The sequence below is a fragment of the Pyrus communis genome, chromosome 13 (assembly GCF_963583255.1).
Source record: "Pyrus communis chromosome 13, drPyrComm1.1, whole genome shotgun sequence".
Classification (NCBI taxonomy): Eukaryota; Viridiplantae; Streptophyta; class Magnoliopsida; order Rosales; family Rosaceae; genus Pyrus; species Pyrus communis.
The window spans coordinates 25,666,196-25,690,484 of record NC_084815.1 but is presented as its reverse complement, the minus strand read 5'-3'; the positions used below and the strand labels follow the sequence as shown (position 1 = coordinate 25,690,484).

The following is a 24,289-nucleotide window of genomic DNA, read 5'->3' as shown; positions in this document are numbered from 1 at the left end:
TTATTGTTGTTTGTTTATTGGGTTCCTTTTGGTATGATCAGTGGCTTATTGTGAAAGGAATTGGTACAAATTAATATTAAATTTTAATCCGAGAGGTTATCAGTCGTGGTCAAATCTCTAGATGCTTCTAAAAATTATAATACAAGTCTTTACCTGCTTCGATTATCCACAGGGAAAATCCAAGACCAGTTCATCATCAGTCTCTCTTGCTAATCTATAAATACAGAAGTGTCCCCATGCATAATTTTCATCCATCTCGAAGCAACTCATCATCAGATCATCTAGTTAAATACAAGTTCCACGTCCTTGCTAATCCCCTATACACTATAGCTAGCGATGAAAGGAGTTCATTTCCCTGTAACTGCTGCTGCCCTGTCAGTATTAGCATTCGCTACCCTCCTTGCCTCTGCCTCTGATCCCGATCCTCTTCAGGACTTTTGCGTAGCAATTAATAACACCGATTTTGCTGGTACGTATACTTATATGTTTTAATTATGTAAAAACAATATCCATAATTAAGATTCCATTCAGTACAGAGTACGTAGGAAATAGCAAGGCCTAAACCCTAACTATATGATTTTGCATGGATGATGAGGCTGATGGCTCATCGTCCATGCATGTACAGCACCTACGTACATAAAAAAGATTTAATTGCTTGTGTGTATCATTGCGAGCAGTGTTTGTGAACGGGAAGTTCTGCAAGGACCCAAATCTTGCATCAGCAAACGATTTCTTCTCTGACAAGCTCCGGTACCCCGGAAACACATTGAATCCGGTCGGTTCAATTGTTACGGCGGCGAACGTGGATGTTATACCCGGACTCAACACTCTCGGCATCTCCTTTGCTCGCGTAGACTTCGCACCAAATGGCCTCAATCCGCCTCACACTCACCCTCGTGCCACGGAGATCTTCATAGTCTTAGAAGGCTCACTCTACGTCGGATTTGTCACATCCAATATTAATGGCGACGGCAATCGGCTGTTCACCAAAGTGTTGAACAAGGGAGATGTGTTTGTATTCCCAATCGGTCTCATTCACTTCCAACTCAATGTCGGAAAAACCAATGCTTTGGCCCTCGCCGCTTTCGGCAGCCAGAACCCGGGAGTGATTACCATTGCGAATGCAGTCTTCGGATCCAAACCTCCCATCAACCCTGATGTTTTGACCAAGGCATTCCAGTTGGACAATAATGTGGTTGATTATCTACAGAAACAGTTTTGGTACAATAACAGTTGATCAAAACGACTCACAAATTATATATGAAATATAATATTAAATAAATAAGAAGATCATGGTTTGATTTGCCTATGTAATGATGTACCAATCTTCCTATATAGCCAGTCTCCTTCCGACTCCGAGGGATGTTTTGAGCATAATTTTAATACAACAGTGATGTGTGTTATTTATCCCTAAATCTCTTACTTGGAAGGTTTTCTTTGTGGGTCGAGGTCTTACTTGCAGTTTGAACAATCGAAAAATGAACATAAATAAATATAATATATCATTCGATTCAACAAAATTATCATGACCACCTTCGATAAGAGCAAAAAGGCAACAAATGAACGAACCTCACCTTATTGCCATAAGAACACCGTATTAACCAAAAGAGAAGAAAAAATTGGTTCCAGCAGCATAACCGAGCCGAACCCGACCACCAAAAGTTGCAGCCACAAGTCTTATCGAAAACTAATTAATCTGCTGGGCCTAGAAAATTAATGCTCTGTCAAACCACTTGTGCTCTTCCTACCAACCATCAAACACAAAAGAGAGTTTAAACTTATTGTAACACAGAGATCATGATAAAATCATTCGACACCTCAAACAAAATGATCTGCTCGACTCGTCCAAAACAACAAACAATCTGCTTCTCCAATCCACTTCAAACAAGTAAATGTGTTCCTCCAATCCACCTCGCCCCAAAATTGATCAGGGCACCTAAATTTCTCTTTGGGTCAGCATACTACCAATACCCACCACCACCACCTTATTAGTATGTCGTCTGAGCCATTCGTTTGGGTCTGATCAGAATATACAAAAAGGAAAAGGACGACGAAGATGGAAAACAAAGGTTCTTAAAGAAATAGCGAGCAAAGCATTTGAATTAACTTAGAATTCACTTTTGAATGAAAACTCAACTTTTGAACAACAAGGGGGAACAAGCTCTTTTTCCTTTCTTTTCTGTTTTTCTTTTTCATATGTTTACTTATACACAATACAAAGAAAGCTGAAAGCTTTACACCCTACACACTTGAATCGGACAGCACACATGCACATGCACATTCCTTTCCTGCTGTCTTTCCTTTACCCAAATGCTTGTTGTGCTGTATCCTTGCACGTTCCTTGCTGTGATGTATCCTTGCACGTTCCTTGCTGTGCTGTCTGTGCACGTTCCTTGCTGTGCTGTCTGTGCACGTTCCTTGCCGTGCTGTCTGTGCACGTTCCTTGCCGTGCTTCTTCCAATACTCCCCCTCAAGCTGGATCCAGTAGGTTGATGGATCCAAGCTTGGAGATGAGTCTTTGAAACTGATGAGAAGCCAGAGGTTTGGTGAATATATCAGCCAGCTGATCGAAGCTTTTTACATAATGTGTCTGAATCACCTGCGACTGTACTTGTTCACGGACATAGTGACAGTCGACTTCAATATGCTTCGTCCTCTCATGAAAAACGGGGTTTGATGCTATGTGCATGGCAGCCTGGTTGTCACAAAATAAGGTCATTGGTTGAGCTGTGAACACACCTAAGTCACATAAAAGTCCTTTTAGCCATATCAGCTCACACGCGGTTGAGGCCATTGCACGATATTCAGCTTCGGCACTTGATCTTGCGATGACAGTTTGTTTCTTGCTCTTCCACGTGACCAGGTTTCCACCAACAAAGGTACAATAACCAGTGGTGGACTTGCGATCGATTGCGTTTCCTGCCCAATCAGCATCACAGTACCCCATGATTTGAGTGTTGTCATTCTTTGCCATGAGGATGCCACGACCAACAGACCCTTTTAAGTAACGTAAGATTCTTTTTACAAGGTTCAGATGCTCGATGGTGGGAGAGTGCATGAACTGACTGGCAATACTTACTGAATGTGAGATGTCTGGTCTGGTGATCGTTAGGTAGATCAGCTTGCCGACAAGCCTCTGATATAAGCTGATATCCGAGAGTGGCGTGCCTCCCAAGTCAAGCTTGAGCTTGCTATCAAGAGGGGTAAGTGCAGGCTTGGCATCACTCATATTGGCATCTTTAAGTAGGTCCATGACGTACTTTCGTTGATTAAGAAATAGTCCCTTGTAAGAAGATGCCATTTCGATTCCAAGAAAATACTTCAACACCCCAAGATTTTTAACCGCAAATTGTTGTTGAAGTGACTGTTTGAGTGTGGTGATTTCAGTATCACCTGTAATTATTAAGTCATCCACATATATCAACACAACTAATTTGCTTGCAGCTCTTGTGCGAACAAATAATGATGAATCTGCATTACTCCTTTTGAAACCAATGCTATGAAGAACGGTACTTAGTTTTGCATACCAAGCACGTGGTGATTGCTTCAGTCCATAAATTGACTTATGTAACTTACACACCAAATTAGGCTCTTGGCTTTGAGGGTGTCCTGGTGGCAATCTCATATAGACTTCTTCTTCAAGATCACCATGTAGAAAGGCGTTCTTCACGTCCATTTGGTACATAGACCAACCTTTATTGACGGCAACAGACAATAGAACCCTTACTGTGTTCATTTTTGCAACAGGAGCAAATGTTTCCTTGTAATCCACCTCAAATGTTTGAGTGAATCCTCGAGCCACCAGCCTGGCTTTATGCTTCTCAATCGAACCATCAGAATTAAACTTGATCTTATAGATCCACTTACAACCCACTGCCTTTTTTCCTTGTGGAAGTTTGGTGATGCTCCAGGTTTTGTGTTGGTCTAGTGCTTTGAGTTCATCTCTCATTGCTTCTTTCCACACAACTTGATTATTAGCCTCATAAAAGTTTTGAGGCTCACTGTGACTTGAAATGTTGTTAAGAAAGGCAGCATGAGATGGAGTTACCTTTTGATACGACACGTAATTTGAAATTGGATGCCTCGGTTTATATGTGACAAAATCTTGAAACCTTGTGGGAGGTTGTCTATCACGCCGAGGATTGCATCGAGGTACTAGGAGGTTTGTCTCATCCTCGTTCAAATTGTCATCCACACCTTGAGGATTTTCTATGTTGCCGTTGTCATCATCATGCACCGAGTCATCATCATGCACAGAATTATCAGGATGAGTACCTTCATTATTGACTTCAATGGGAGGTGTAGAAGTACAGATTCTTGGTAGAGGAATTAGGTCTAAGATGCACTCCCCCTGATTGTGGCTTCATGTGATTTTCTGAAAAAAGGGTTAGCTTCATGGAATCGTACATCTTTAGATACAATTATTTTTTCTGAGTTGAGGATCATAGCACTTATATCCTTTTTGTGTTGATGAATAACCAAGAAAAATACATTTGAGAGCTCTAGGGTCCAACTTATCTCGATGGTGTGACTGTATATGAACAAAACAGACACAGCCAAAGACTCTAAGATGTGAAAGGTCGATTTTTCTTCCTTTCATGACTTCAAGTGGAGATTTAAACCCCAAGACTCGGCTAGGAAGTCTATTGATGATGTACACAGCCGCCATGACTCCTTGTGACCAAAATCTCTTTGGTACATTCATTTGTAACATTAATGCTCTCGTTTTTTCCAGAATGTCACGATTTTTCCTTTCAGCTACACCATTTTGTTGAGGTGTGCCGACACAACTTGTTTGATGCATGATACCATGCTTGCTCAAATATAATGACATGATATGGGACATATATTCGGTGCCATTGTCAGATCTTAAGGTTTGAATTTGAGAGGAAAAATGGTTCTTAACAAGATTGTGAAAATCCTTAAAAACTTCAATCACTTCACTCTTAGACTTTAAAAGGTACAACCATGTGGCTCTAGAGAAATCATCGACAAAAGTTACATAATACTTATAACCATCAAAAGATTCAAGCGTTGGTCCCCATACATCTGAGTGAACTAGTTCGAAAACTTTACTAGTCCTAGATAAGGATGAGGTAAAAGACAATCTGGTGGCTTTAGACAAATGACATGTTTCACACGAAATTAAATCATTACCTAAGTTTGGAAACAAGGAAGACAAAACAGGTTGGGAAGGATGAGCTAAACGTTGATGCCACAATTGACTATCTTGGGATGGACTGGACTTGGCTTGAAATCCTCTGGGACTGTTTTTTGATATGTAATAGAGGCCATCTAGGTAAAACCCTTCACCAATCGTCTTCTTGGTGAGGCAATCCTGAAAAATGACATTGTGAGGAGAGAAAATGGCCAAACAATTTAAGGTATTGGTGATTTTTCCCACAGATAGAAGTTGAAATGGAAAAGAAGGAACAAATAAGGCTACTGACTCAATTTTGTCCGATATTAAGTTGATATTTCCCTTCCCTAAAACCTTAGACCTCTCACCATTGGCAGTTGAGACTTGAGACGGTTTTGAAAATTTTTCAAACTTGTGAAACTTAGAAACATGGTTGGTCATATGATCTGTGGCACCCGAATCAACAATCCATAAATCATGCATCATATTTACATTAAGAGCAGTTTTAAAAGCAGTCATGATACCTTGCATGTCATCTTGGGCCATGTGTTGTGTTTCTGTCAGAAATCCAGCAAACTTGCCTAGCAAAGCTATTGAATTTCCATCTTCAAAGCCGACCGTTTGGTCATTCTTAATCCTTTCTTTCTTGCTTTGAAGATACACTGCAAAATCATTTATGAGTGCAGCTGGATTTGCAGTGAAGCTCTTGAGTGCATCAGACCTATGAGAGGTTGAGGTAGTTGCATTGTTGGCTCTATGTGGTGCACGGTTCAGTCTTTGTGAGCCCTTGTTATCCTTCATGAACTCTGGCTTTAATTCTGGATGTAAAATCCAGCATGTCTCCTTAACGTGACCAGTATAGTTGCAGTGTTGGCACTTTAAGTGTGGATTCTTCACTTTGTATTTTCTTTCGTTGGCTAGATAAGCCCTTGCTTCAGTTACACTGGTCTTTGTGCCAGTGTTCATGACTTTCCTTCGTACTTCTTCACGTTGGATTGTTGCACATACGCTGGTGAAGGAAAGTAGTTCGGGGTTCATGAGTATGTGGCTTCGTAGGTCTTCGTATCCTGAATCGAGACTTGACAAGAGTTGGAATATCTTGTCTTCTTCTGCCCTTTTCAGTAGTAAAGACGCCTCAGTTGTGTGAGGCCGATACATTTCCAGCTCATTCCACATGCTCTTCATGCTGCCTAGAAGTTGAACAAAGGGCTTTCCTTCTTGTTGTATGTTGGAAATGTTCTTCTTCAATTGAAACACACGTGCAGCATTGTTCTGGCTGCCATACATCTCCTTGACTGTCTCCCATAGTTTGAATGATGATTCAGAATAACTGAATATTTCAGCTAGTTTACGTTCCATGGAATTTAGGAGCCATGACATAACTAGCTGTTCCTTGCAAAGCCAGATTTCATAAGTTGGTGAAGAAACATCAGGAACTTCGATGCTTCCATTTATGAACCCTAGCTTGGACCTTCCACCTAGGGCAAGACTCACTGCTCTCGACCAAGGTAAGTAATTAAACTCATTTAACAAGACCGAGCTTAATCTTTGATTTGGATTGACATCCACCTCAGACACGGTTGAGGAGGAAGGTATCTGGGAATCTCCAAACGAATAAGAATTCTCTTCCGCCATATAAAGACCTATAAGAATAAAGAAAGAATTTTTCTTTTCTTTTTTTTTTTTTCTTTTTTTTTTTTGTATATAAAAAAAAAACAAATTCGTAGCTGCTGTTGTTGATCTCTGCCTTGATCGAATCCGAAAGCTTGCTGATAACTGTACGGGGCTTCAAGGTTTTCTGGTGTTCCACGCCGTTGGAGGTGGATCCGGCTCTGGCCTCGGCTCTCTGCTCTTGGGTTCACAGTCTACCCGTCTCCTCAGGTCTCAACCTCCGTCGTTGAGCCATACAACAACGTGTTTTCCACTCACTCCCTCTTGGAGCACACCGATGTGTCGATTCTCCTCGACAACGAAGTCATCTACGACATCTGCCGCAGGTCTCTCGACATTGAAAGACCCACTTACACCAACCTCAACTCCCCTGAAGGCAACAAAAAAATGGAGAGCTCTAAGCCCAAAAAGGACTCCACCGACGGCGGCGACGGTGGAGAAAAGCCGGAGTCTTTACCTGCAGTTCAGTTCAAGGAACTCTTCAGATTCGCTGATGGGTTGGATTACGTTCTGATGGCAATTGGGTCAGTCGGAGCTGTCGTGCATGGCAGCTCTCTCCCCATTTTTCTCCGGTTCTTCGCCGATCTTGTTAATTCTTTCAGTGCGAATGCGAACGACATGGATAAGATGATGCAGAAGCAGGTTATTTTTCCTGCTCTGATACCATATTGAAAATTGTAATATCTTTCATATCATAGAAAGCCTTATGGGAAGGCATACTTATACACAATACAAAGAAAGCTGAAAGCTTTACACCCTACACACTTGAATCGGACAGCACACATGCACATGCACATTCCTTTCCTGCTGTCTTTCCTTTACCCAAATGCTTGCTGTGCTGTATCCTTGCACGTTCCTTGCTGTGCTGTCTGTGCACGTTCCTTGCTGTGCTGTCTGTGCACGTTCCTTGCCGTGCTGTCTGTGCACGTTCCTTGTCGTGCTTCTTCCAATAACCACCTTATTAGTATGTCGTCTGAGCCATTCGTTTGGGTCTGATCAGAATATACAAAAAGGAAAAGGACGACGAAGCATGCAGCACTATTAATGTGGTCGGCTGCTAACCATCTCAGCTCAGACCGGAGACGCCACCATTGAGACTTAGAGCTCTGACCCTCCAATTTTCCCTTGAAAATAATGGGTCTGGTCACGCCACTACTCTCCTTGTTCATTCATCTCGGCTGAAACCTCCAAACGATAAGAAGTTTCTCCTAGCTAACTAAGAACAAGTTTTCTCTTTTAATTTGGGGTGTATTCAATTGGGATTTTGAGTGATTTTGATTCTTTTAATGAATCTAGGGATATTCAATTAGGATTTTAAGTGATTCTCTTAAATTCAAAATGTATTCAATTAGAATTTTAAGATAGTTTATTAAAATCCTTAGAAATCTGAGTGTATTCAATTAAGATTTTAAATAAATTTATAAAATTCTAGGTGTATTCAATTAAAAATTGATTTTAAAAAATTTGAGAAAGTTGAGGAATTACAGGGAATTTGAGAGATTTCGTAATGTATTTTAAGCATCCACAAATCCTTTAAAATCTTTTAAAATCTCTCAAATTCTCAATTGAATACACCTCTTAGCTAATAACAAAGTCTATCAACCAATTACATGAAATTGAAGCGGACCAAGTCATTTACAAATACACTTAAACTTGGCTATTCATACTACCATGTCAACCAAAACGAGGCTCTCCATGATGAGGTCGACTCGATCATTTTTCGAGCACAAACTAGGCGAACATTTTACGTGGTTCGGTTGTAACACACCAGCCACTTCACCCTAACTAGGCTCAATCATTTTGCTCTGCTTATATTTGTTAGGCATTGTAAAAAATGTCGATGGGGGAGGAGCATGGTTGGTACGCGCCGAGTAGATGTTGGGTTTCACAGCTGAAACTACCAAGTTGCGAGTGTTGCTTTTGGTACTCGATTCTCATTATCTCGGCTATATATTCCAGTTTGCAACTTTGGACAGAGCAGAATATAGGAAGGATCTGGGAATCCGAGGGGCTGTCAGTCGTGATCAAGTCGGCAAGTTGTATAAATTTGTGTTTTCATGGTCAATTTTAATAGAGATGCACTGGACTTGTGGGTGTTGTCTTTGGGCGTCAGTCATCATCTCGAGGCATGGATCCTCGAGTCTGGTGGCTGCTCAGATCTTCTGCTTGGCTGGGGGCTTTTCTCCAAAACTCTCCCCTTCTCTCCCCAACCTCTTTGTAGAAAGGCGTATGTGTATATGTACATACTCAAATATAATACAAATCTATAGCCCAATTATAGGTGAACCGCTCAAATATATAAGCATCATGAAATGACAGGTTATATCAAAGAATCGTTGTATTAGTAACTGCGTCCAATCTTCAAACCCAGCACTATTTACAGAATAATACTACGAGGAAAATTATGTACACACATTTGCGTAACCTGAAACACAAAAACAGAGAGGAAAGCTATATATACACAATACATATTTATGGGGGGTCAAACCAGTGTAAGCAAAAAACACAAGGTCAGGAAAAGGGTGGTAAGGTAACTCTTTCTCCCTATCTAATGTTAAATATGCTTAATTTGGAAGACTACTCAACGAGTTGTACCAGTTGTTAAAATGAATTAGTTAAGACTTTACGAAGTCCTCCAGCGTCGCCGAGAGAGGAAGAACTCATAGTCCGGATGCCTGTTTACAGATGTCGTACTTCCTTTGCTCACAACAGCTCTTGCCATAAGCGATGCTGTCTCCTCAAGTGTCCTCAAACGCTCTTCTAGTACTCCACAAGGGTTTAAGCCCCGTGGTGTTACTGTTGTCTGCCTCGGTGCTGAGGGCCTTAACTTGAACCAGCATTCAGCCTGTGCACACGTGACACAATATATATTAATTAATAAGCGCAGCAACTTCTACAATATGCCTCAACTATATGCCACAGCTGCGCAATATTTGTGCATCTATGCACTATTAGCCATGACTACCTGAGCATTGTAGCTTTGCAGACCCACAACTGGAGATACAATACAAGTATCCAATTTATGAGACTCAAATTTGGTACTTCTATGGACCAAATGACCGAGTGAATGGTAAGTCAGAAATGCTGCACGTAAGTTACCATCAGGTATCCGGTAAATTGGATACCATGCCACTGAGTACCTGAAAATTCAGATGGCACTTGAAAGTTATGTACTAGTTAGAATTTGCTCGGCATCAGTTGTATTACTAATAATTTTGCTTCGTCTTGTGAAACTAAAAACGGTCGATTACAAATACATATTTTACATTTTAAAGAGATTGAAGCCAGTTTTATTACTAACCAGGATCTGGGATTGAGATCATTTAGATTTTTAGAGTTTAGATTTGTCGGATCTCCATAAGCTTTAGAATGTGACAGTCCATCACCTCGTACCAGCTCTTTTATCCTGAAATGAAGGGCAACAGATATAAGATCTTCAACAAATACATAAAGTTCCTTAGGATCTATGACAAGCTACAAAGTAAATACTACATTGTTTTAAATGACAACTTTAGTAAAAAAATATAAAAGGATACTTACTTGTCATATAAAGGTCGTCTAACCTGAGGTTGTTCTGATTCAAAATATTCAAACAGTAGCTCTAAATCACCGGACCCTGTTGTGTCAGTTAATCGAACAGATACATCTCTGGCAGAAGCAGAAGATTGTTCTGAAATACACTGTTGATTTACAAGCGGTGGAGTGACCACATCTTCCTTATGATCAGGCTGAGGAAGAAGTAAGGAAAATAGTGGAAGACTACCAATGCTAGAGGAATTTTTGGATGTGTCACTATCCAGGCTTGCGCTTGGCGCATCAGAACCAGGAAACCTATTGTTAGCATCTACATAATCAGCATTTCCATTCTTGAATAACTGAATTCCTGACAAATAAGGGACAAAATAAGCACGAAATGCAAAGCGATCAGCACCCAATCTCTTTGAATCTCCAAGTTCCTCGGTCCTTATTTCCAGACCATAGCTACCATATTTCTCATACCACTGCCATAGGCTTCCTAAACTGATGTCAGGTGTCTCATGTCTGCACAATGGCACACCCCCAACCTGATCAACCTGGTTCCTTGAGCAGCAAGTATGACAACTTACAGAATTGGGTGACTGATGAATAGCCGGGGATGAATGATAAAGAAGTCTTTCAAATTCAGCAATGGGGCGACCAGTGGCCATTTGAACAGCTTCGGATGCCAGTTGTGCCCTACAAGCATTATTTACTGCTTCTAGTATTCTGTTTGAATCAGCTTCAAATGCATTTACATCTCTAGGTACGTCAGAGTTTTTGATGTAGTTAGCTGCATTGAGCTTGTTATTGATCAGTTCTTCAGTTGTACTTGGTTTTGGAAGCCTTCCCTCGAATCCGTTGAAAGAACAAGTTAAGTCTCCAGAACTTTGACCTGGGCACACAACTGCAACATCAGAAACAGGATTGTGAGTATTGAAAGCCGCGTACCCTTTAGCAGTGTCTTTAAGAGTCCATCTCCTAGAAGCTGCCTCATCAGAATGTTCAAGTGATGAACTGCCAGATCTAGTAGAGTTTGTCAATCCGGGATTCTTTAACCCAATTGGCATCCACTTGTGCGTAAAAGATCCAGAAGTACTATAGTTTTGCCTGCTTTCCGCAAGAGAGGTTTCTTTCTGTACTTCTTGACTTGCTGTATTACAATGTAGATGAGGAAGGTAAACTGGAAAGTGCATTGTGCTACTCTCATTTCTTACACTTTGATTCTTCACGTGAGAGACACTATTACCGACACTTTCAAGATGAGCCATTTCATTTGGACAGAGTTGCATCCTGGGAACTGATTCAGAAGTCATGCATTCTACTTTGCTGCTCTGAAATCCAGCGCTCAGACAGCTAGGCGGAGAACAGGATCTTGTAGCAAGATCTAATCCTTTGCTGTCCTTCGCCTGATCTGATATATCATTCTGTTCTATCCTATCCTTCAAACAACCATCTAAGCCGGACATGCTGGCATGAGACCCCTTCCTAGGATAACAATTGTATTCTTGTTTCAAAGCCGGATCGCTCTTTCTTTTCAATTTCTTTGAAACCTTATCTTTTTGCTGTTTTCTATCCCCATTCTTTGGAAAGGCATTTACATCAGCAGCATTACAGGTTCTTTTAAGAAAATAAGACTCTCTCAGAGGGATATCATACCGTGAGTAAACAGAACTTGCTTTCTTCAACTCACCAGTGCAGTCGCCGGAATCATTCCTCTGGACCTTTTGCCAGACAGACTGATTGTTTTCCTTCCCTGTACGAGCATGCAGATTTCCAGAACTTCCAAATTTAGAGACATTTGAATTTCGAGGTGCTACTTTGTTTTGTTTACTTCTCTTGTTAAGCGCAACGAGTTGCACGTCACTGTTGCTACGACCCTGAATACCATGCCTTGTTCCCTCAGTGTGGTCGTAGGAGTCCACGGCATCATTTAACGAGCTTTGACAAGAGAAATATCCCTTTCTTGAACTCAAACTTGGCGGTTCAGAAATATATATTTCGTGAATTTCAGTCTCAGCATGTTTTTCATCATGACCAGCATTAGTACTATCATCACTGTATGAACCAAATGAAACTGAATCCAAAATGAATGAGTCATGGATGTCAGAGTAACCTTTGGTATACATATCATTGCAACAGCTTGTCTGTGGATGAATACCTTCCACACCGTTGAAGATGGGAAATCCAGAGTCTTTGAGCAGAACCTGATTTTCAAAATTACCGACAGACGATATACCCGCCTCATCACTTGAAGAGGTGCATGTATTTGACGTTTCAGAATTCTTGGCCCTACCATCTGGCAATGAATTATCTGGTGCAGTTGAAGAAGACAATGGTCTGTCCCCATCATTGTTACCACAGGTTTTAGAAGCTGAACTTCCATTGGGATATTCCTCAGACAGCACTTCCGATTCATTAGAGCCAGTGTTGCATGAAAACTTCTTGTTCTGTTTTCCCTTCTTTCTATTCTTCTTTCTCGAACTTCTTTTTGCGGTGTTGTCTATTTTTTGGTTGCCGATACTCATATTTGATGAGTTAATAGCATTAGAACCATTTGGGATGGCACTTGCGGAATCACTGCTGGTTATTGACTTGTGAAAAGATTTCCTAGGAACTCCATTCCACTTAGTAGCTTTATTTGTCAAGGTCTTATTTCGAGGTTGGTGTCGCACGCTTGAACCAGTGAACCTTCTACTTGTAAATGAATTGACAGAATAAGTGGCGTCAAGAGGAAGCACTTTCTGATCCCTGTGTCGAGTAACCTTGAATGGGTTCAATGGAGGCGGGTAAAGCAGATGTAGTCTATCCATATTCACCGGAGTATCAGATACCGACTGATTTATATTGTAAGGACATTGTGATGGTAGTGCTACGATTCTCCATTGTTCATCAGGTTTAAGGGAAAGGAATGTAAAGATACCACACCTGAAATGTCAAATAAAAAGTCATTACCCAGCTATAACAGGAGAGGACCAGAAAATAAAAGGTACAAAAGCTATGATAATCTTAGCGATGTCTAACAAACGCTGACGTGCATTATGTTATGTATTAAATGTATTTCTGATGATTAAGTAATACGCAAAATCATCAAAGCATATACAAACTCAATTTAGTGGATTAGTTTCACCATATAGCCGTGAGAAACAAAGCAATTAGGCAATGGAAACCGAAACAATTTTACCTACGATCAGAGTTCCTCCATGTGACGGAAGGCACTTCACAATCCTGAGCAAGGTAACCCGCAGAAGACTGGTCAGATAATTGTTTCAAGTCATAGCCGAGAAGTGAAGTACATCAAAATTGATTTGTAAAATAGACATATATTACCTCCAAAGATGTTCTAGAACTTTTTCGTTGTTTCCATAATAACAAATCTCTTCTTCTGTCTGAAATTTTCTGGACATCAGTATCACTGGTGGTCCTTGGAAGGGCACAATGCATATTTTGCCGTGCCTGCCCACGTCGTCAGCATAAATAAAACAGTTAGTGATGTTCTAATACGAAATTATAAGGTGCTAATGTAATCAACATCTAAACACTTCACAGCATCAGCAAGTTAGATTTTACAATTAAAGTGCATTGAGAAGAACCCCAACTTTTAGCACTTTTTCGCAATCAGCACATGCATTAGTTTCGTTAGTTTGCATTGCACACTTTCAGCACATTTTCACCAACCAAAGTTGGAATCCTGTAATGCAGAAACATCCTCGGACCTTCTCGCTGCCAACTAATATCTATTATCACACCAGACCAGCCTTATATTGATAACAAACACAAGAGAACCAAATTGTAGCATCTTCTCTCTATCCTAGAATCCAAATCAGTTGGCAACCCAGAAACATCACTTTATTATGCCCTTCTCAGAAGCGTTGTGTTAGGCTGTTAGCTAGCGGCTTTACCTGTCCCGTAGTCATATATTGATTGCATCGAAAATTCTTATTGCAGCTCAGACATGGCTTATTGACACCTTCGTCCTGCAACCTTGGTTTGTCAAAAAGCCTGGTTTTCTATTGGATGGGTTTGGCTTTGGTTTACAAGTTGCATCCGTCCACAAAAACTCTCAAACACTAACTAAGACAACAATTGCAAGGGTAACACAAAACACAACAGTAATGCCTTAACCTTAATTCAATCAAATGAGGCAACGATACTATGTCAATCCACTCGAATCAATTAAGTTAATCACGTAACTAAAACAACAATTCCAAAAATAAAAGAACATTCTTTTCTCCAAACATTCATAATTTGCGGATAAAAGAACATGGGGGTTGAAGGCAAAGTACCTCAAAGGTGTTCAAGATGAAGGTCGAAACACAAACAAAGCCTTATTCGCTTTTATCCTCTAACAGGTGAAAGGCATTGCTTTCATAACACACAAGCTGGCAAAAATAACAAAAAGGATTGAGACTGAGAGCAGAAATGCAAAAATGTGGATAAAAAGGAAGAAAAACAGAGAAAATAGAAACAAAAATGGTTTGCTCACAATCCTCAGACTAAAATTCTATCTATTCTACAATCCACTCATTAGATTTAGACAGAAACCCAGCTATGTTTATCCCAAAAAATACCCAAAAATATGAAGAAATTCCCTAAAAAAAAATCAAAAGAAGTGGGATTGGCTAACTTGAACCATTGATTAGGAATCTAGTACTAAATTTGACAGCAACCCATGAATCAAAATCTTGGAGTAAAAAAAAAGTCTAAAATTGCAAAAAGAAAGATTGGATTGTAGTTGCAGAGAAAGCTCCCCAAATTTAGGTGTGAGGCTGAGAATAACAAGAACTAAAATTACTGTGCTGATTTCCCCAAACCTAATCTCACCCGAACACCTATCATTCTTCCACCTCTCAAAGCTTCCCTCCCAATCTCCCTCCAATTTCATATTATTATAGTTCCACACGGTAAAGCTTTCTCCTTGCCTATAAATACTTAAAATACTTTTTTTTTAATTTTCTAATCAAGTTTTGCATGCAAGATTAGAGCTTTCGAGCTTACATGGGCACCATACTAGTGGGCTAGTAGCTACCACATTCAAGAGTGGGGATGGCAAACTTCAAAAGTACTCCAAATTTATTGCAGGGGAAGTATTTCCACACTTTTCGTGTTTATCTTCAATCACGTTCGTTGAGAAACAAATAGTGTGTGTCATAGATGGTTCTCATGATTATTATAATTTTGTGAGCTAATGCCACATTATGTATAAGTTTTTTTTTTTTGAGTTGAGCGATAGCATTAGTAAGTTAGATTAAGCACTAATGAGGTTCGAACTCACACCGTCATGCAAAGAGATGACACTCTTCCACCTTTCCGAATGAAACTAGAGGAGTGTTTCATTATGATCTTTCATGTTATTCTTAGGGCAAGCCTTCTATAACATTATAACCTAACAAAACAAAGAAAAGGAAGATTTGAGTATTATTAATTTTAAATTAAATTAATAGCCATAACTAAAACTAATAAAATGGCTATAACTAACCATTCCGTTAATTTAGAATTAGAAGATAATTCTAAATAAAATTATTTATTAAATAAATATGAAATTATTTCGAATTATATATAATAAATAATAATATTATAAGATTGTAATATACAATAAATATAGAAAATAGAATAAGATTCTAAACTTAATTACATTACTTGATTTTATTTAAAACTTAATATTTAAATATGAAATTATTTCGAATTATATATAATAATTATAGAGCATGGAAAACGTGTGAATCAGCAAGAACCACCTTGTAAGGCCAAATACTCCTGAGCGACTGATAGTAAAGTAGTACGGTAGTACCTGAGGGAAGGGTGAAAAGACCCCCTTCCCCCATTATAGTAAAGAATCACTTGCTATCTACAAGTTATATTCTCTTAATATTGTACTTTTCTCACATTATCTAATTAGTCTCTTATTTTTCCTTTAATTGCTCTTCTTTCCTATTTTTCCGTCATTTTATATAATTTTTTTCCTATTAATAACAAAATCATAACTCCTTGTTTCTTTCGTTTTTTCAGGTAAAAAAATGGGGCTAAATTCTTAACAAAAAGAAACTAAAATAAAATATAACGAGCATCTAACACTAAGAGATGCAGGAGTGTGATAATCATTTTTGGTAAAGAAAAAAATAGAAATAATTTTATTAGCTATACTAGTTCTTGAAATTGGCATAACTTCTCACTTTGTCGTTTTATCTAAATTTCTTTCCAAAAATTATTTTGGTTTATCAAAAAAAAAAAATTGTCGATAATTATTTTTGGTAAAGATAAAAAGACAAATAATTCGAAAGGATAATTGTCTTTGGAAAAAACGAATAAAAAAACTCCAAAGGAAAGACGACAAACAAAAATGGCGTCAGAGAAATAGAGTAAAGACAGAGCATGGAAATGGAATGAAAAGAAATGTTGGTTAGTCGCAGCTTCCTCTTCTCTCCGATTAACAAACTCACCGTCTTCTCCCAATCCCAACCCCAACACACTCGCCTTCTCTTACAGTCTCATCGGATTCACACTATGGCAGCGGAGGCCGCCACCACCAACACCTCCAATACGACGGCGAAGGCGGCGGCGATGGACTTCCTGACGAAAAAGGTCTACACTCCTCCTCCTTGGGCGTCCCACATCAACCCCATCCCTTCTCACACCTTCTCTCTCGGACACGTAAAAACCCAATTCTCTTCATCTGCTCATATTTGTCTATGCGAATACTGCTTCTGATTGTATTGATTACTGAATAGCAGCTGCTTTGTGTTTGTTATCGCAGCTTCCGACTCCAATTCACAAATGGAATCTTCCCAATTTGCCCCCCAACACTGAGGTCTGGTTAAAGGTATTTTCTTTTACTTTTTTCTCACTGGTATTTGATTTCCTATAGAAAAATACCATTTGGGTTTTATCATTTGTGTGATATATAATGATACATGTACGTTGAATTGTTAATGTATTACTGATGAATGCTCAGATTAAGTTAGCTTTCACTGAATCAAATATCGAGACTTTTAACCGCGAATTTGACGAAAATGTTGCATCTTTTGTTGAAGTTTATAACTTTAACTTCAGAGCTGGATTTGTGGATTTTATGCCCCCCATGACTTATGTGTAGAATTATAGTTTGCAATTTTTGAGGTGTAAATATATGAGTTATTACTTTGGTTTTATATCTTCACTTTCCTGGTTTTACACTGACAGAAGTATTTGCAAATATCTAGCGTGATGATCTTTCGGGAATGCAACTGAGCGGTAACAAAGTCAGAAAATTGGAGTTCTTGATGGCAGATGCGGTAGAGAAGGGTGCGGACTGTATCGTGACGATAGGGGGCATCCAAAGCAACCACTGTCGTGCAACTGCAGTGGCTGCCAAGTATCTCAATCTTGACTGCTATCTCATTCTACGTACTTCAAAGGTTGATTTCCGTCTCTAAGTTTCACGACTTGTTTTTATAATCAAATTGCTTATTGCCCCTTGACCTATTGCAGGTTCTTGTGGACCAAGATCCTGGACTGACTGGCAATCTCCTGGTTGAGCGTTTAGTTGGAGCTCATATTGATTTAATTTCAAAAGAAGAGTATGCAAAAATCGGGAGTGGGGTATGCTAGTTTTTCCTTTCTTGTCAACAGTGTCTATTTCTTTTAAGTTTTCCTTTTAATATATTTATGGTTTGAGTCTGAAGTTGAAAACAGTGATCACTGGCTAAGTAATTCTATTAAGACTTGGTTGTTATGAACTGCATATCAAGTGATCTTTCTTTTTTAAATGATCCATCGCTCAACAGATTGGGAAAAAAGAGCATACAACAAGTTATCTTACTGTTTTACCATTTTGTATTTCTTTTGGGGTCAAGAACATGCATTTCTGATAATATTGAATTCATATATTTCGATTTCTATTCCTATAGTGATTTTGCTTCTTATATTAAATTTGGTCCCAGGTTCTCACTAATCTCTTAAAGGAAAAACTACTAAAAGAAGGAAGAAGGCCATATGTTATTCCTGTTGGCGGATCAAATTCCCTCGGAACTTGGTGAGATTGGGTTTGTATTTTGATTGAAATCTTCATGGGTAGTCTGTTTTGTGCAAAACTCTTTTTATACACTTTCGTATTTAGTTTCTCTATTTTCTTTCAAGTGCCATATCTATTAATCATTAATTATTTTGGGTTCCTAGAATTGGATGCAATATCTTTGCTTCATATTGGAAATGAGAAATCTTTCATATTTTTCTTGACTTTTCAAGCTTTAATCTGTATTTAGTACTGGTAAATGTTCTTCACAATAATCCATGATGACTAATATCATATGGTATAAACCTTATGTTTGGGGTCTTCTAAATGAAAAAGGAGGGGCGAGGGTTTTGAGGCGTCAGTTTCTCATAATGGTTTAGTGTTTTTTTAAGGTTATAAAGTTTGAAAATCCAATATTCCTTGATTTTGTGCTCACTGTTGATCATAATAGCTGTCGTTTAGTTTTTGTTGATATCACGTTGTGTATTTTATTATATTCAGGGGCTATATTGAAGCAATACGTGAGATTGAGGAGCAGCTTCAGAGTGGAATAGACAAAGTAAAGTTTGATGATATTGTGGTTGCTTGTGGCAGGTTTGCTATGCCATCTCTTTTTTTTTTATTGGATTTAACTCCAATTTATTTTTGTGAAATGGAAAGACTGCATATATGTCACTCTATAATTGTTTATGTTGATTGTGATTGTGATTAATATCACTTCCCTCTAATTAATGTTTTTATTTTATCGATTTCCAGTGGGGGTACAGTTGCTGGTTTGTCATTGGCTTCTTGGCTCAGTTCGTTGAAGGCAAAAGTATGTCATTAGATTCCTTTCTGTAGATGATCAATTCGCTACTCCTGACGTGTCATGTAATTATTTGTTCCTTTGCTCTGCAGGTTAACGCATTTTCTGTCTGTGATGACCCTGATTACTTCTACGACTATGTTCAAGGCCTACTTGACGGGCTTGAGGCAGGTGTTGATTCACGTAATATTGTTGACGTTCAGAATGTGAGTATCATATCAGATTAGTCTGTAAATTCATTGTACATATCTTTTGAGGCCGATCTTACTATAGTGGTTGTAATGCTAAACTGTAAACTCCAAAAAAGGAATTATATATTGTGGTTCAACAGGCCAAAGGTCTGGGCTATGCAATTAACACCTCTGAGGAGATTAATTTTGTCAAGGAGATTGCTGCGACCACTGGGATTGTTCTTGATCCAGTTTACAGGTCCGTAACAGTATTAGTTTCCACTTTGTTATTACCAAAATTCATGAGTGTACTTTATATTTCCAATCAACAATTTTAATCAATTTTACTTTGTTCCTCGTACAGTGGCAAAGCTGCTCATGGAATGATGAAAGACATGGCTGAGAATCCAAAGAAGTGGGAAGGAAGAAAGGTCCTCTTCATACACACAGGCGGGCTACTTGGGTTGTACGACAAGGTAGAACAGATGGCTCCGTTGTTGGGAAATTGGCGTCGGATGGATGTCAACGAATCTGTTCCTCGGATTGATGGTCTCGGGAAAATGTTCTAAGGCTCGAGATAAATCGAAGTAGTGCTCAGTTTATAGGGGTGAGAAATCCTCAAATCGAAGTGTATGCTGTACTGAAGGATGCATAAGAAATTAGCTCATATTAAATAAGAGTAGTGCTCAGTTTAATGGAAATATGATTGTTGTTTGTGTTGTGTCTTATCTCTCTTTCTAATGTTGTGAATTGTAAATTTGCCTGTTGCTTAAGAATCCGTTGTCCAATAGCGTTTCCCTATTTTGGACCAATAGTTTTTCCCTATTTTGGACGCTATTGAATTCCTATTTATAGAATTATACGATCACATTCCTAAACAATAAGAAGTACAACAAAATTTATTTATAGCTCCCTTTTTTCGTTTTTCTTCGTCGGCAAAAAAAGTGAAAGCTATTTACTCAAAGAGGAGAAAAAAAAAAAAAAAATCTGTGTTACTCAGAGAGCAGAGCAAAGCGTAAGAGAAAGCAGAGACAAAGAATGCAAAAAGAGCAGAAACCATGTATAAAATGACATGCCTTGCAGTCGCTCCCCATTCCTCCGTTCAACACAATGGAAGTGGACGCAAAGACCAACAGCTCCGACCCGGCTGCAAAGGCGGTGGCGATGGACTTCCTGACCAAAAAGGCCTACGCTCCTCCGTCTTGGGCATCCCGTATCAAGTCCATCCTCCTCATACCTTCTCCCTCGGACAAGTAAAACCCATTTCTCTTCTTCCCCTCCTTTTGTTTCTCTACTATTTGATTACCTTTTCTGTTTGTTATTTGTTGTCACCTATCACTTTTCAGTTTCCAACTCCAATTCATAAATGGAATCTTCCCAGTTTGGCCCCCAACACCGAGGTCTGGTTAAAGGTCCTTGCTTTTTTCTCACTGGTATTTGATTTCCTACACAAAATCCCATTCGGCTTTTGTAAATTGTGTGACTTTTGGGGTCTGTTTGGAAATGATTCTCGAACGGTTAAAAGTGCTTTTCTGAAACCCAAAAAGCACTTACTAGCTACGTTTGTTAAAAAAAATTTAGAAGTGCTTTATGGAGAAGCATCTTTCCAGCATAAGCACTTATGAGCCAAATTTCTTTCTACAAATGCAGTCCTAAACAAGCCCGAAGCTCCACCTAATCAAATATTGAGACTTGTGAATAAATAGGCTACATTTTGTATGCAGGTTTTCTTAATCAAAACTTCGATAAGCTCTTTTCGAGGTGTAATTCATTGATTCGTTGTGAATATCTAGCGTAATGATCTTTCGGGAACGCCAGTGGGCGGTAACAAAGTCAGAAAATTGGAATTCTTGATGGCCGATGCCGTGGCAAAGGGTGCTGACTGTGTCATAACGATAGGGAGCATCCAAAGCAACCATTGTTGAGCAACTGCAGTGGCTGCCAAGTATCTCAACCTTGACCGTTATCTCACTCTAAGCACCCCAAAGGTCAATTTCCATCTCTTGCTTTTACTGCTGGTTTTAAAGTAAAAATATTCTTTTCAATCAAGTAAGTTATTCCGCACACTCTTTGCTGATGCATCTTGATGTACTGCAGGTTCTCTTGGACAAAAATCCTGGACTGTTTGGTTGGAGCTCGTGTTGTATTTGCTGCAAGAGAAGAGTGTGCCAAAGTCGGGAGCGCGGTGTGCTGCGTTTCCTTTCTAGTCAACATTGCCTTTTTAACTGTTTCAAGTCCATTTTAATTAGGCATGCCTTTTATCGGAGCTTATCAAATGTTCCTCGAGAATATTGTTGCTGCTTGTGGCAGGTTTGCTTCTTTTCATACGTGAAGAACGAATATTATCTCACATGTTTTCTACATTGAGTATAATACCGTAACGCAATAGAATTTTTTTATGTTGAATATGATTAATGTTACTTCCGTCAGTCTAATATTTTGATTTTACTGATTTTCAGTGGGGGTACAATTGCATGATTGAACTAGTTTCGAAATATCATGGGTTTTAACTGTTTAGATGTTGTTTACAAATCATGAAGCAATTGTATATTGTGGCTTGACAGGCCAAAGGTCTAGGATATGCAATTAACACCTCTGAGGAGCTTAATGTTGTCAAGGAGATTGCTGCAACCACTGGGGTTGTTCTCGATTCAGTTTACAGGTCCGTATCAGCGGATAATCTCCAGTTTGTTATTTCAAAAAATCGTGTGTATGCTCTATATTTCCGATCAACTATTCTGTCAATTTTGTTTCGTTCCTTTTTTCAGCGGAAAAGCTGCTTATGGAATGATGAAAGACATGGATGAGCCTGTTCAGCGTCCCTTCAGCGAAAAACATCCATTTTCCATTGACGATTTTTGAAATTAGAAAGTTTATGAAGTGAAATCTTCTCTTATTTGTCCAGTTTTGGCACACTACTCGTGTACGGATCAGACGTTAAAGGAAGAAATTAGAAAGTTTCTGTATCTGTATAAGTATATGCCTCCAAACTCCAAAGTCCAAATTACGAATACAAAGTGGTAAGTGATTTTGGGATCGCAAGTTAAAACCTTATGCATTTGTATTTAAGCCATAGGAATTAGAACCGAAGAATGTCTTTTTAGTTTTTTTTTTTTTTTTTTTTGGCTTTATTTTTTTTTTTCTTATTATTAAGGAGAAAAAAAATCGAAATTATTACAATAATTAAAAAAGAGTAAAAAATTTCAAACCAGAGAAACATGAGTAAAAATTTAATATCCTATATATTAGGATAGTGGACTATCACATGGAGTGTCCCTTAGTTAGCAGGTACCAATCACTCCCCCCATTTTTCACCGCTATTGTGAAATTAGTTTAATTTTTAATTATTGGTTGGTGTAGTGGGTCATTGACGTTGACTCGCTGATAAGAGAGATATAATAAAAGAATATACTTTCGGTTACAAAATATGATTTTCCCAAACAATGCTGTATGAAAATTTTACTCGTCAATAATTATGATTTTTGGAAATTAGGTCGATTGATTGGTTTGGCCCACCCTCTGTAGACACGTAAGCTATACATTAACAATGTTATGTTTCGCGAGGGAAATTTTGATTGGACACCTAGTGGAACAGCTCATATAAGAGGACAAATTAACATAATATAATATTTTTGCCACTTAATATTACAATTTAATAGTATTTGTTTCAACTTATAAGTAAAAGGTTTTATAATTAAACGAATCATAATCGTAATGTTCGTGGAGAAATGAAAGCGCACGAGAAGAGAAGCCAAGGCAACCGGCATCTTCCTGTAAAGCGTCCACCACCAGTCGGTCAACTTCAATACCAACGGCAATTCTTTCCTTATGCTTCTTTGCTCCCTCGTTTTCCTTCGCTTTCAAGCAAAAATCGTATTGAATTGTGTAAAGACGATAAGATTATATAGTTGCTGGCTTAGCGGATCCGATCCCATCCGATCCTATCTGGGGGCCACGTCCTTAAATCGTATTGAATTGTGTAACCATTTGCCACGTCCTTAAAGCGATTCATCCCTAATCAGATGTTAACTACTACTTAACTTTGTGATTTCCCAACTTCCTTTGATCTGATTAACTTAAGTCTTATTGCATAATTACAATTTACTATAAACTATAGGAGCTGTTTTAGACGAGGAATATAAAATTATAACAGAAATAGTGTGTAATGATTATGTTTAACTGTCTTTAATAACGTCTTAAACTAACTAGTTCATGCCTTGTAATTTATAATTGAACTAAAAATGTGGATGATTTGACACTTGAAGTATCCCGAAAAACTTGAGTCGGACAGAAGGCCACTTTGACCCCACTCTCACCACAAATATTTTAAACAAGGTAATGCTATGAAGATTAAATTTGTAAGCTAAATAACATAGAAGTTGGCGATTAGATTATTACTTCAGCGTTTATAAACGTGTTTGTTTTCTATTAGTGACATGTTATTTGGTTTGTAAATTTTATTTATAAATTTAGTCTTACTAACATTACTCTTTTGAAATTGTGATAATTTTTTATTGGATGACCCTACAAGTTTAACCCCGAGTCCCTATCGGTAATGCCCTCATAACCTATAAAAAATGGTACCACATGGGCTTCACTGTCATCGATTTAACCCAATGAATGAACTCCACGTGTGCTTGAAGACGTTTTGTTCGGAAATGGATCATCTCTGAATCACTTTCATCAAATCCACTCAATCAATGAATCTGAATTCTTGAAATTTGATCAAACGGTTAAAAATAAAAGATCCATTTAAAAATTATAATAATTTTAACAATTAGATCTAATTTTAAAGGTCTTGATTTAATAATTGAATGAATTTGATGAAAGAAATTTTCGTTTTGTTCTCTCTACCGACACAAGGTGGATAGAAAACAAAACAAGTAGGGTAGGATGGATGAGTCCATAGCGATGCTTTAATCATTAAGATTCCCTTAAAATAATGCATGGGTAAAATGGCCAATTCGCCAAATATTTTCAGTACGTGTCCTTTTTCT

General features: G+C 38.5%; 4 protein-coding genes across 6 annotated transcripts; 3 read left to right on the top strand and 1 right to left on the bottom strand.

Annotated features, from left to right (window-relative positions):
• The first annotated feature begins 268 nt into the window (after positions 1 to 268).
• LOC137713699 (germin-like protein subfamily 1 member 17) lies at positions 269 to 1,407 on the top strand. Its single transcript, XM_068453036.1, has 2 exons — positions 269 to 469; positions 678 to 1,407. Exons 1-2 carry the CDS (start codon positions 337 to 339, stop codon positions 1,235 to 1,237), a joined length of 693 nt encoding a protein of 230 aa, XP_068309137.1. The 5' UTR covers positions 269 to 336; the 3' UTR covers positions 1,238 to 1,407.
• Positions 1,408 to 9,131: 7,724 nt separating this feature from the next.
• LOC137713795 (uncharacterized) lies at positions 9,132 to 13,774 on the bottom strand. Its single transcript, XM_068453149.1, has 6 exons — positions 13,658 to 13,774; positions 13,512 to 13,555; positions 10,352 to 13,255; positions 10,113 to 10,217; positions 9,777 to 9,951; positions 9,132 to 9,656 (listed from the first exon to the last, which is right to left on the bottom strand). The coding sequence occupies exons 1-6, from the start codon at positions 13,769 to 13,771 to the stop codon at positions 9,435 to 9,437; spliced, it is 3,564 nt and encodes a 1,187-aa protein (XP_068309250.1). The 5' UTR covers positions 13,772 to 13,774; the 3' UTR covers positions 9,132 to 9,434.
• A 2,862-nt stretch (positions 13,775 to 16,636) lies between these two features.
• Positions 16,637 to 20,018, top strand: LOC137712803 (bifunctional D-cysteine desulfhydrase/1-aminocyclopropane-1-carboxylate deaminase, mitochondrial-like). 2 transcript variants are annotated; one of them, XM_068451968.1, is made up of 10 exons: positions 16,637 to 16,909; positions 17,082 to 17,147; positions 17,527 to 17,721; positions 17,795 to 17,905; positions 18,247 to 18,338; positions 18,819 to 18,911; positions 19,074 to 19,131; positions 19,215 to 19,328; positions 19,454 to 19,551; positions 19,657 to 20,018. In XM_068451968.1, exons 1-10 carry the CDS (start codon positions 16,721 to 16,723, stop codon positions 19,859 to 19,861), a joined length of 1,221 nt encoding a protein of 406 aa, XP_068308069.1. In that variant the 5' UTR covers positions 16,637 to 16,720; the 3' UTR covers positions 19,862 to 20,018. The 2 variants fall into 2 exon arrangements, with proteins under 2 accessions (XP_068308069.1, XP_068308067.1); XM_068451966.1 differs by having other exon boundaries at positions 16,637 to 16,978.
• Positions 20,019 to 20,259: 241 nt separating this feature from the next.
• Positions 20,260 to 22,282, top strand: LOC137712802 (uncharacterized). Of its 2 annotated transcripts, none has more exons than XM_068451965.1 (3): positions 20,260 to 20,545; positions 20,639 to 20,725; positions 21,857 to 22,282. In XM_068451965.1, exons 1-3 carry the CDS (start codon positions 20,351 to 20,353, stop codon positions 22,097 to 22,099), a joined length of 525 nt encoding a protein of 174 aa, XP_068308066.1. In that variant the 5' UTR covers positions 20,260 to 20,350; the 3' UTR covers positions 22,100 to 22,282. The 2 variants fall into 2 exon arrangements, with proteins under 2 accessions (XP_068308066.1, XP_068308065.1); XM_068451964.1 differs by having other exon boundaries at positions 20,260 to 20,725; positions 21,857 to 21,954; positions 22,061 to 22,282.
• Positions 22,283 to 24,289: the final 2,007 nt, after the last annotated feature.